General features: G+C 59.6%; 1 protein-coding gene across 4 annotated transcripts in view; it reads right to left on the reverse strand.

Moving 5' to 3' along the window:
* Window positions 1–5,381: 5,381 nt before the first annotated feature.
* The window catches only part of Nacc2 (NACC family member 2), a 68,497-nt gene continuing 61,273 nt past the window's right edge, over window positions 5,382–12,605 (reverse strand). For all 4 annotated transcript variants that reach the window (XM_063244172.1, XM_003473116.5, XM_063244173.1 and 1 more), the window contains exons 4-6: window positions 11,432–11,537; window positions 10,951–11,048; window positions 5,382–9,960 (exon numbers count right to left, since the gene is read on the reverse strand). In XM_063244172.1, the coding sequence (XP_063100242.1) occupies window positions 9,446–9,960; window positions 10,951–11,048; window positions 11,432–11,537 (719 nt within the window). In that variant the 3' untranslated portion in view covers window positions 5,382–9,445. The remainder of the gene's footprint in view (window positions 9,961–10,950; window positions 11,049–11,431; window positions 11,538–12,605) is intronic.

Raw genomic sequence — 12,605 nt, forward strand, 5'->3', positions numbered from 1 at the left:
GACATGGAGTTCTGAGTCTGCCATCCCTCTCGAGTGGCCATGGAGTCCTGAGGCTGTGACTTCTCCTGAATGGATGTGGAATCCTGAGTCCATGACCCCTCCTAAGTGGATGTGGAGTTCTGAGGCCGTGATCCCTCCTGAGTGGACATGGAGTCCTAAGGTTGAGACCCCTCCACAGTGAGGTTTGTATTTACCAAACCTCGGGCAGCTGTGGAGACTCCTGAAGCCCCCGTTAGAAGCTGGAACCTGGACCCCAACAGGAGCCTGCCTAGCCCCCAGGTGTGGCTGCAGCACCATGTGCATCTGAGTCACTGGGTGGGGCTTTCAGGGTGATGAAGCCTGGCTTCAGCCCTCCTCGTGGTCCCCAGGGGCAGGTATCAGCACCTCCCTACCTTACAGAGGAGAAACGGGGCCAGGCTGAGTGGGAACAGGGGCGAGGCTTGAGTCAGGCGGGGACAGTCCCTGCCCAGTCGCCAACCTGGGCCACAGGCCTGATCACCGGCCCCCTAGCCAGTGTTCCCCGTTTCCCCTGTTCTTGCCGAGTTGGTTTCCTGCCATAGCACAGCTGGGTCCTGGCAGTAATTGACTGCCCCAATCACATTGATCTCCACCTTGATGGGCCCTGCATCCACCTCTGTTCCAGGAATGGTATTTCCAGCAGTTAGTGCTCTGTACAGTGATCATCAAAGGATCAAGCGCAGAGGGCCCCGGGCACCTGCACCAGTTGCATGAGGCTAAGTGGCCTTCAGGCCTAACCATGCATGAGTTCCCGCAGGAGGGGGTGCCCTGCTTCTCTGCCATGTGTTTGCAGGGGCTGGGGACCCCATTCCTCCACAGCCAGGCCGCCCCTCACCCACCCTGTGTGGCCACCACGGTCCACACTGCGTCCCTCTGCCCGCTCTGTGTTCCCGGAGTCTTCAAACCTGACCCTGCCCGCCCAGCTGCTTCCAGTCTGCTGCGTCCCAGGCCTGAGGCTGGCCTCCCAGCACCCAAGGCCCCTCGTGTCCCCCCAACCCCTTGCAGCATTCCCCCATCAGCAGCTCCGAGTCTACAGGAACTGGATTAGAGCGAAGGACTGGGGCAAGGATGCTCTGCCCAGCCAGGTCTCCACACCCTGCTGTCCCCAGAGGGGAGCCACGTTCCTGCCACGTGGGGGGCGAAGGTGGTGTGGGTGACCCAGCACCCATGTGCCAGTGACACGGCTGGGCAGCTTGCGGGGGTTCACAAAGCAGAATGAACCCAGAGACCCTGCGACCTCCACAGAGCATGAAGGTTTTTGAGGACTCCCCACAGTGGCTGTTCCCACCAAGGCGCAGAAGGTCTGCTTTTCCCCACGACCCCTCCCGCCATCCCTGTGATTCGATTTCCTCTCCAGGGCCACTCTTTGGGGGGGGGGATGGATCTCTGCAAAACTTTGATTTGCATCTGGGCAGCGCTGAGTCTTGCTTCATGGGTTTAGTGTTTAGCGGCCATTTGCCCTTCTTCCAAGAAGTCTGCTCAGCTGCCATTTCTGATTGGGTCTTTTATGGGGGGGGGGCAAAGACTCTAAAAAGCAGAGCAGAGTATGATTTCTTTTCTTTTTTTATTTTCCCAGAGCTCAGGGTGGAACCTAGGCTGCCTGCTCACAGGGCAGCCCCTCCCCCACTGACCTCCACCCAATTTGTGCCCTGGTGTTGGCAGGAAGGTGGATGAAGGTAACCCACACACCCGTACCCCCTACACAAGAGTGAGCCCGCATGGGGCTGGGGATTTAGCTCAGCGGCATAAGCACCTGCCTTGCAAGCAGGCACTCGTGAGTTCGATCCTGGGTACCGATAAAAAGGAAAAAGACAAAAAAAAAAAAAAAAAAAGAGTGAGCCCGCAAAGCAAAGCTAGGGGCCACACGGGAACCCAGGCATTTGCATATTGGGACCCCAGGTCACATCGGTTGGGACGGTGGGCCCTGAGAATAGCGCTGAGGGCCAGATGTGGTGGAGCAAGCCTCCATTTGGGAGGCTGAAACAGGAAGATCGGAAGATTGAAGCCAGTGGGGGAAACTAAGGGAAACATTGTGGAAGGCAGGGGTGGCTCAGTGGAGGAGCATGCGCCTGGCACACACCAGGCCCTGGGCTTTGTCTCCTGCCCTGAATGAAGACGGCTGCGAGGCTTCGGTATCCAGTACCCAGAGACTCGGGACCCCCGAGTTCACCTTTCTCACTGTGCTGTCCACACCCTCACCCATGCGGCCCCTGTGCACACGTCTACACCCTACAAGGTTGCAGCTCGGTATGCCCTCTGGAGGACCCTGGCCCGGGCTGCTGGGTCTCACAAAGAACACAGAATGACAGAAGAGTGCAGAGCCCTGGGCCCACCCCTGCCCTTCAGAACCAGATATGCATCCTAGCAGGGTGTGCAGTGTTGGCAATCAGTGATCTGAACTTGGGGAAACTGAGGCATGGAGCCAGGCAGGCTCACGAAGAGCCAGCATCACGAAGGTGCTCCAGGGTCATCTGGGTGCTGCCTCTGCACACTCTCCCGGTGATTCCGGTGACAGTGGTGCATCCAGGAGATTGAGTGTGGCCTGCAGGATGTGAGGCTCCCTGTTCTGGGGAAGAAGGCACAAGCCCAGGCCACCACTGCCACCTCCCCTGGCTTCAGACCCAGCATAAGGTGAGGCTGACAACCCCAGCCCTCCTGCTGCCCAAATGTGGGTTCTTCTGTGTGCTGTGGGCCAGGAAGACTGGGAGTTGTCTAACACAAGTTGTCCTGGGGTGCAACTTTTGGGAAGCAGACCATGTAGGGAAAGAGGCTCCTCTGCAGCGTGGGGAGCGAAGATCCCTGGTGTCGCCCTGGCACAACTGGCGTCTCCAGCACTCCTTGTAGCCAGCTGGGTCATGCGCCACACACAGGGGAAGTGGGGGGGAGGTGCTGGGGACAAAGACCAGGACAGGGGGAGATGGAGGCTGAGGTCTGGGGCGTGCCCTGGGACCTCTCTCCCAGGCGGGGCCTTCACCTGCATGCTTGAGGGATGTCTGCCCTCTGTGCCCCACTGGGCCAAGGGAAGTGGACCTGGGCTGTCCCCCTGCCCCCAGTTGCCATGGTGGATACACAGAAGGGGCACAGACAGACGTCTCCTCCTTCGATCACTGCTGTCCCACATTACCTGATGGACCAGGATAGAGACAGGCACAGCCCTGCCTGCTCAGCTGCCCCTTCTGGAACTCTCTACAGCAAAGGCAGCATGGCCCATCCCCCATCCATGCCTGGAGCTGTCTGCCAGTGAGGCCCCAGGAGACTGGGACCAGCTCTCAAGGCCATATCTCTGCTCTAGGGGTGCTGGCATCCCCACTGTCTCTGCCTGAGTGCCCCCTAAGATCCCAAACTGTCACCTGCAGCTAAGCCCCTGGAAAGGAGGCTGGGGACACTATGCTGAGGGACCCTGGACCACCCAGAGTGGCCTCTCAGACAGCTGGGTCCTGCAGGGCTAGGAGGACCCCACCACAAAGACCCCCAGGGGAAGGCAGACCCCAGTTCCAGGTCTACACCCCAGGTGGCTGCATGCTTTGAATTTCCCATGCCGCTATCCCAGGCCCCTTCTGTCCCCTCTCAGGTACTTAAGGATGCCAGACTTAGGGAGTGTAATGGCTTGGGCCCCTGTGGGCAGGGACTAAGCTGCTCCAGACCCTCTTATTCTCTGAGGGCTGCAGCCCACCAGACTCAGGGTCCACCACCTGCCACCCCCTCCCACCGTCCTGGCTGGGGTAGGACAGTGGTTCCCGGGCCCTGAGATCTGGGCCTGCAGGCAGAGTGGACAAGGCAGGCTCCTACTGCCACCCCAACCCCCTCACCTCCAGTGGTCCCTCAGTGGCCTGTGACCACTCACCTGGCCTCCCAAAGGGAGGACGTGAGGCAGGGCGGATGGGCCCTGCCCCTCGCTCAGCTCTGCCTCTCCCTAGGAGGGCTCAGGCTCATCAGTGTGGATTCTCTGTCTCCTGGGTGGGTGAGGAGCTGTGGCCGAGGGTGGAACCTGAGGGAGGGGCCACCAGCAGGATGACCTGCTCTGTGGGGCCACACTGGGCTCCGTTCCAGAGGCTCTGAGCCCCTAGGTCCTGCTGATTGCCCCCCTCCCAGCAACCAGGGTGAAGGGCAGGAGGCGTTGTGTCCACAGTCAGACTGAGGGAAGAGGTGGGCACAGAGCTTGGGTGGCAACTGTCAGCACCCATTTCTGCAAAGCCAGGAAGACTGGGAGCTTGTTTAGGGTGGGCCAAGTGGTTCCAGAGCTGGGATTCCTGGGTCCCAGCTGAGATACCCTCAGACTGGCCCTACCCCCAGTTACCTGGGCCTCAGCTGTCCTGGCTGCCGGGGGCTTGGAACCCACCAGGGTGGGGTCTCCCGAGCTCCCTGCCTGCTGGGTGAGGGTTAGAGCCCACCTGGCCCAGTGAGATACGCCTGTGTGGGCAGCCTAATAGGACATGGATGCACTCACCTGAGCCCTGGGGCTGGGTAGAGGACAGGCAGGCTTGGGGGTGCCATTGGCACCCAGGACTTGGCTTTCTGGGTAGAGACACTGTGATGTTGGAGTCCTATAGGGGGGGGGGCTCAGGTGACCCTGTCCCAGCATCTCTGTTCTCTTGGGGCAGGGTCATGCAACGCAGAGGCCCTGAGCTGAAACATCTCTCCTCTGCCCCAAGTGTCTGCAGTGTGGGCTCCTGCTCCAGTGGACCCTCTCCTGGGGACCCAAAGCATGCCACCTCCCTGGGGATGGGAAATGGCTCTGGGAGGGCTCAGGACAGTGGCAGAAAGGACCTGGACCCAGCCCCAGCCCCAGGCCTCAGGCCCCAGGTCCCAGGCCCCAGGCCCCAGGCCCCAGGCCCCAGGCCCCAGGCGGGTGATATCCAAAGTGCAAGAAGCCCAGGACCTACGGCGAGACCTAAGCCTAGAGACCTAGCTCCAGGCTCTGAGGACTCTCTGGAGAGACAGAGTGGGCACCAGCCTGGCCTTGGGGCTTGGTCACACCAGGAAGGCTCTGCCCACCTCAAGGAGTCCCCCTCCACCTGGGGTGGCAGGGCAGCCAGAGGATGGCACTGTCTTACTTTATAGACAGTACAACCATGAGCCCCTGGCGTCCCTGGGGGCCATGGGCACACCCCCAGAGCCTCCCACCCACCTGTCTGCTTCCCCTGTGGTCACTAGGGAGAGGTCAGACAGCCTTGGACCCCAGTCAGATCCCTCTGTCTGAGCCAGCCTGGGGATGGCCCTTTCTTGCCCCTGAAGGGCTGCAGCGGCCTGGATCCCAAAACAGGGACCCTCTGGCATGCGTGGCCACAGGCGCTACCACCCAGTCCGTCTTTGACTTCTGCACATTCTCCCTGGCCTCACTGGCCAAGCAAAGCCCAGAACCATGGGTTTGAACTGACTTTATTATTTTGTAAATGTGAATTTTACAAAGCGCTTTACAATTAACGGTGACATCTTTGCCCGGCAGTCATGGCCTTCCACCTTCCCCTGATTGCACGCACATGCGGTGCTCATTTAGTTACTGATACAATGTTGTCAGCCATGGCTACAAAGTTAACAGTCTGGTCACTACGATAACAGCACAGAAAGGGAGGAGGAAGGACACAGGAAGGACAAAACAAAGGCTTCCTCCTCCTCAAAGGAAAATGAAAAGCCAGCATCCTTAGTGGCTGAACCTAAGTCAGTGGTTCTGTGAAGCCCTCCTTACAGCACAGGAACATCTCCTTTATTAACTTATTTTTTAACAGTCGTGAGTTACAGTACTGCTCTAACCCCTAACAGATCCTGTAAAACAACCATCTCCTTTTTAAGTCTCCGCTCCAAACATCCTGTCGGGAGGATGAATGTTCTATTTGCACCCAGAGCCATCTGAATGTTCAAGTCAAAAATATTTATACATTTTATACTTAGTTCTGGATACTTTTTTTGTCTGCTAAAAATAGTATTGCAAGTTTTGGCTTCTTCTGACATAAAAATCACAATCGTGTGCAAAATACTAACGGAGGAGGCAACTGATCAGAACACAGGCAGGCTGTCCAATTGAAGGCTTTAGATCCTACATCAGCTCCCATTTCTTTTCTTTACTCAACAGAACAAAACAAAACGAAACAAATAAAAGCAAAACACCTTTGCCATTTGAAAACCATCTGGAGGTGCACGCCCGCACCTCAGAGCCGGCCCCACGGCTGAGCCGCTGCGGTGCCACTGAAGCGGTAAAGTGAGGCGGCCGCGCGCTCCCAACGGCAGAGGACGGCAGACAGGCGTCTTCTGAGAGCTAGCGGCCCTGCCCACTCCCACAGAGACCTGCGTGGGAAGGGACCCGACAGGACACGGCAGGGCGGGGCTTGCAGTGCCAGCTGCTAAGTGAGTAACCTCAGCCACACCAAAGTCCCCTCCAGGGGATGCCCGACCGCAACAGCCAACTGCTTTCAGGTCTGCCGGTCCGCTGACTCTACACACAAACACTGTGGAGAGCTGGCAGGGAGGAAGGGCAGGACCACCCAGCCTGTCTCCCCGGCCCCCCACCCAGCAGCCACCCAGTGTGGCACACCTGAGTGAAGCCCTGCCGCTGCCTCGAACAGCTGCATCCACATTCAGGGGCAACGTGAGACACCAAGTCAGATGCAAACTGAAGCAATCACGAAGAACATGGGTCCGCAGACCCGGAGCAGGAAACAACAGAATTCAAGTACCGAGGCGCGCCAGCCAGGCAGGCAGACGGCCCCACGGAGCTCACAGTATCTGTCCCGTCTCTGGTCCCTTCCTCTGGACCTTTTGCACTTGTCCCAGCTGCCTCCTGGGCCACCCCTCTGGGAGGGAGGGGAAGGGAAGGCGGGACCGTGGCTGGACCCCAGGCCGGCACCCGCCTCAGCAGCTCCAACTCAGTCAGTCCAACTGTCCTCCCGGAAAGGCGCCAATATAACTTAGCTCTATAATAGACTCTATATGTTTATGCGTATTGCTAGTAGTCAAGCTTAGGAACAGGGGTGCAGGCATCTCTGAATACTGAGTGGCTCGCCTCTTGCCTACAGGGTCTGGGTGAGTTGGGTCACACTGGTGGGACAGGACGCCCGATTCTGGAATTAGTCATCTTGTAAACAAAGGAGGGGGGAAGGTCTGGGGTTCTTAATTGGTTTCCCTTGGGAAAAATGATCAAAAGATGCTAAGGCACTCTGGAAGGCCCCCGAGCCCAGGCCTGCTGCTCGCTGCCCACCTGCCTGCCTGCCGCCCCGCGGTACATTCAGGCTGTGGAGGGGGCACCCGGCAGGTACAATCATTGGCCATGCACGTCTGTGAACGCTCCCACCATGTCCACACGGGACACATTAGTGCAAAACGCTTGGCCTGGCCCGCCCAGGGCGCAGGGAGAGCCCAGAACCCATTCACATTGAAGTACTATTACTTAGTTTCACTTATAGTTCCTGCCTTCCTTACCCAGAACAACAAAACAGACGGCGATTATAATCGGCTGAGGGACGGGGTTGCCGGGACATTGTGCTAGCCCGAGCAGCGGGCACCCTCCCTGTGCTGGCCCAGGGTGTGGCCATGTCCACTGCGGAGTGGAGGCGGGGACAGAGCCCTCCTGTCAACAGCAGGAACAGATGGCCCCCTCTCCCAAAAGTCCCCAGGGATGGTCAAATTAAAGTGCACATTCAGGTGGGAGCTGGGGGCAGATGAAGGAAAACTCCAGAGGGCCGGGGTGCAGCTGGCCCTCAACCGCCATCTCCTCTGCCACCCCAGGTCCCTCCAGCATGGGCAAGGTGCAGTCCAGGTCCCCAGAGGCCCTGGGGACTCCAACCCAGCTGTGTTCCAGATGGGAAGGGGCAGCCCTGGGCTGGGGCTCCAGGCCTGGGCAGGAACTGTGAGTTTCTGCATCACCCACCACCCCAGGAATGCAGGCTCCTCGCGTCTCCCTAGGCTTGGGCCCCAAGGGCAGCAGGGAGGCCAGGTCTCTTTCTAGTACATCCCTAGTCACTGCCCATAGCCCCTACTCCCTCCAAAGCCACCAGAGCTTTCTGGGGAGCAGTCCCAGCCTCCCCAGGTCTCTCCACTGGGGAGGGCAGTGCCCACAGCAATGGGGAGCTAAGTGGGGGGCCTAAACCACACCCCGGCCCTTGCTGCAGACTGAAACCCAGCCCCCAACTGTACACATAGGAGGGGGCACCAGGAGCAAGCTCAGGGTGGAAGGAGGAACAGGAAACAGCAGATCCATCAGTTCTTGGAAGGGGGTCGTCCCTGGCCATACCAGGAGCTCTGCTGGGCTCTGCAGGCAGAGAGTCCTCAGGCAAGGGCTCAAGAAGGGACACTGGGGCAGGTGCCCAGGAGCACACTCCATCCCCTGCCCCTCGCTGCGTGCAAACTAAGCTTCTGATTCACAGTAAGCACTCCGGCTTCAAGCTGGCTGGAGGCCCCCATGGGACCTCCTCCTGTACCCCCACTGCCCCAACCAAGGCCTGAGCCTGCTGCCTGGCCTCTGTAGCCCCGGGCACCACAAAGGTGGCACAATGGGTCCAATATCACCAAGGGTGCTGCCCCATAGGGACTCCAGCCCTTGAGCTTAGCCTGTGTGAATCCCAGATGCATACCCTGGAGCCCCTTGGCCTCCAGGGGGAGGTGAGCAGGCCTGGCCCAAGGAGGGGTTTGCACTTGCCCCTGACCTGTGGTAGGCTGGGGATGGGACATCAGCCCCTCCCCAGTTTTTTGCTCTGTTGGGTCTAATAGTTTCCAAATCATATATGAAATAGATCTGAACCAAACAAAAACACCAAACAAGCAAAATCCCAGAGTGGCTGGGGCGTCAGAGGGGGGCCGCAGCTGTGCAGGACCCTCAGTGGCCTGGGTGGGGAGCTGTGGGCAAGTGGGGCCTCCGGGGGTGCTGAAGGGCTGCAGCACAGAGGGCTGGGGCGGAGCAAGGACGCTGCTGTGGGGAGAACACGCTGTCCTTCCTCCACCCTGTGCCATCACTGGTCCATGCCCACATACACGCACACACGCGTGCACACACTCACACACACATGCACGCTCATCCACGCAGATGGCATCTCAGGAAGAAGGAAAAGAGGATTTGGCCCTGGAGACCCTGCGCTGCCCCACGCTAAGAAATGGAGTGTCACCGCAGCTCCAGTTGCTGTCCCCTCCTCTTCCGGGTCAGGCAGAGCAGGAAGCTTGGGTGAGGTGGAGCAGGGCCAGGCAAGGGCAGGAGGCCTCCTGACCACCCTGGGCAGGAGGGAGCCCCAGCTCGTGCTCCCGGCGCGGTGGCCAGTGGTGACAGCCTAGCTGTTTACAGTATAGTGCATTTTCCTTCATCCGTTTTAAATACAGGCAGAATAAAATCACATTTTTGTCAGGCAGCAGTAGCAGTTCAGTAGGTAAGTGGCTTGATCACATTTGTTTGTATTAGTAATGCATGCAAGCAGCTTAGTACTTGTCCTCAGGGCCAGGCGCCCTCTTACAAAGTCCCCGCGTAGGCACCCTCGGGCCTCCTGCTGGCGGGGGTGCTGGCCGGTGTCTGGGGCCTGCTGGAGCTGGCGCTGCCCTGCTCAAAGGGCTGCGAGGGGCTCTGGCCATCAGTGGCCAGCGGCTCGGGGGCGGCCACCTCCTGGATGACCGACCCAGCTCCGTTGGCTTCCTCGCTGGCGTCAAAGGCAGGGTTGGCAGCGGCGCTCAGATCCACGCTCACCGCATCAGTTCTCAGGGCCACGATGGTGGCTGCGTCACTCCGCCGCTCCGTGAAGAGGCGCTGCTCAAACACCTGTGCGGCGGCAGGTGGGAACTCGGGGTCGAGAGGCAGGCTGGTGGCCGGGGCGCCCATGACGGTACGGTACATCTCCACACCCTCGGGCAGCATGGACTTGATCTTGGGCAGCCAGCGCTTGCGGACACGGCGGGCATTGGTGCACATGTCCGCAGCGATCACATTCATCTCGCTCTCCTTGAAGCTGGGGGCGAAGTTCTGACAGTACACTGCAGGGTGCGGCAGGGGCAGGGGCCCTGGTGAGCCTCACAGGACGGGACAGGATGGGCAGCCCAGGGGTCTGTGCCGTCTCCGTCCCGCTGCCTCTGGGGTCTACCCACTGCCTTTAGGGTCTACAGGGCCTCCCTCTAGGGTGCTCCTGATCCCCACTGCTCAGCCCCAGGGACCCTTCCCTGAGCTTTGGGGGTCTCTGGGCCTTCCACCCTGCCCCATGAGCTGACCGGAGAGTCCCCTTGAGGGGAGAATGAAGAGGAGTCAGCTTGTCCCAGGTCTGGGGAGCAGGAGGTGGCAGGCAAAGCCACCAATTTAAAAACCCTCCTTTCTCCCCAGGGACAGAGGCTGGGTCCAGGTCCCCTGTCACCACTGCACCAGGAGCAGCCACCACCCCAGTAGCCTCTCTAGTAGCATCCACACACCTCTCATCCCACATCTTCCTGGCCCGTTGTCACCCTGTGCCATGCGCCTGTAATTACGGACTGTCAAGGGCCCCTCTGCTACAAACAGGATTGGCCTTACCAGGGATCTTTTTAAAACGAGAAAATAAGGGTGTCTTTTGTGCAGATGTGCTCGGCCAGGCCACCCTGGAGAGTGGGCAGTGGTGGCTCTGTCCGCTACAGGGCCGTGGAGCTGAGGATGGCGGTGACCACTGAGACAGACTGGGCCCCACCACCCACCCTGGAGTGGGAGACAGGAGCCGGCCGAGCAGATGGCAAAGACTCAAAATAACCTCAACATGTAAATAAGGGGTTTTGTTCAAAAAGGAAAATTAGATCTATTTCACATATTAAAATAGTTTCGCAGCTGAATTCATCACACTTGGAATCCTACCAAGGACGTGAGCACCAGAGACCGGCTGGGCGATGTTCTTTTCCTCTCTGCTACCGGGGCTGACCTGGGGACCCCCTCACACCTTCCTCCAGCCAGAATCTGAACCCCCAGGGGCTCCCGAGACCCCCATACCCAGGACCCTGGCCACTCACGTTTCACAGCGTTCAGGACGCGGCTGTCCAGCGGCTTGCGGCTCGGGTCGCTGGTGGATGAGCGAATGCCAGTGCCACAGCTGTTAGCCAGCGTGTTCCTGTGGGGCGCAGAGGACAGAGCACAGTGACACCAGGGGCTGTGTGACCCAGAGCCGGACTGCCCCAAGGGCCCATTGAGTCAGGACCACAGCAGGGAACAGGCAGCTGCCCTCCACGGCTCTGGACAGGGTCCCCGCTCTCCAGCACAGGGCTAAGATGCTGACCCGGCCATCTGGAGCCCCATCTAAGGGGCCTCGACGCCTGAGCCAGCTCCATCGACAGGCAGAGGCTGCATTGACTCAGTGAGCTGGCCCTCCCCAGACCAGGTCACCTCCCTGGAGCGGCCCTTCAATCCTTGCACCAACAGGCTGCGTGGAAAGGTTGGGAGAGCAGAGCCCGACAGCCCTCGGGAGCAGCCTGTATCAGCCTAACCCCCACCTACCTGTCAAAGAAGGTGGCCAGGAGCCTCCGCAGCAGGACCTTGTGCTTCACCCCCGCACAGAGGTGGCAATTCATGAGCTGGCCGCGGGTGATGTAGACCCCAGAGCCTGCAGCCGGCAAACAGCAACGTGAGTCCCTGGGCCCAACACCTGGCGTGCAGGGTCCCACTGTGACCAGCAGTCTCACCCAGCCTGATGGTCCCTGCCTGCACCTGGGGTTCCTACCTTTCATGTGTGTCCCAAGCTCCTACCTTCTTTGCAGATTCCACAGAGCCTTGGAGGAGTGAGGTACATGATGGCAGGGCCCAGGGTCCACCCCACCACTGACCACCCCTGGCCATGTCCAGAGGAGACCCTGTCCCAGGCAGAGTGACACAGAGACCATGCAGTGCCACTGAGCCTGCAGAGACCCAGCTCTGCCTTGGGCACGTCACCAGAGGGTGGGCAGACGAGGGGCAGGGTGATGGGACTGGACTCGCCAGGAAGAGCAGGAGCTCTGGAAAGACCAGGGAGAAACCTCCAGGGTCACCCGAGCCTTGGCACTGCTGGAACCTTCCCTGACCTGTCTGGATCTTTCTTGGATCTGAGGGCGTGAGGATCGACTGTCTGGGAAAGCAGGGCAGTCATGTCCTTCCTCTGGGGGCCTGCTATCCTCTGGAGATGCCCGGCCTGCAGGCCTCAGGGCTGGCTCTGTCACCTAACGCTGCAGCCAAGGGCATGGCTTCCAGGGCCCCTGAGGCACCTGAGGACCCCTGTTCCCTGGCCTAGAGCAGCCACAACCAGCAGGGGCGGGGCTCAGGACCTCTGAGGCTCACAGCAGTGGACCTTGGGTGCGTGGGTGCAGCTCCCCAGGGCAGGCGGCCAGGGTGCCCAAGGTAGGACCCCAGTGCTTGAGGCTGTGCCCTGGGTACCCTGCCTACATGTGGACCTTTCTTCACAAACCATGGGACGAAACAGCCCCGTGGGCCGGCAGTGCCATAAACTTTGATTAAAAATTTACAGAGTGCTGTGGGGCTAGAGAAACAAGTATTTTCGCCCAGGCACCGGCGCAAGTGGGCTTGTGGGTGACGGTGTCACTGTTCTCACAGAAGGACACTGGGCAGGGAACTGCAGCCTGAGGCCATACCTGCCACCCTCTGAGAAGACAAGTTTGGGGCCTCTCTCTACATTATGTCT

This window comes from Cavia porcellus, unplaced genomic scaffold, assembly GCF_034190915.1.
Source record: "Cavia porcellus strain 051 isolate PalLab524CR breed Dunkin Hartley unplaced genomic scaffold, mCavPor4.1 scaffold_49, whole genome shotgun sequence".
Classification (NCBI taxonomy): Eukaryota; Metazoa; Chordata; class Mammalia; order Rodentia; family Caviidae; genus Cavia; species Cavia porcellus.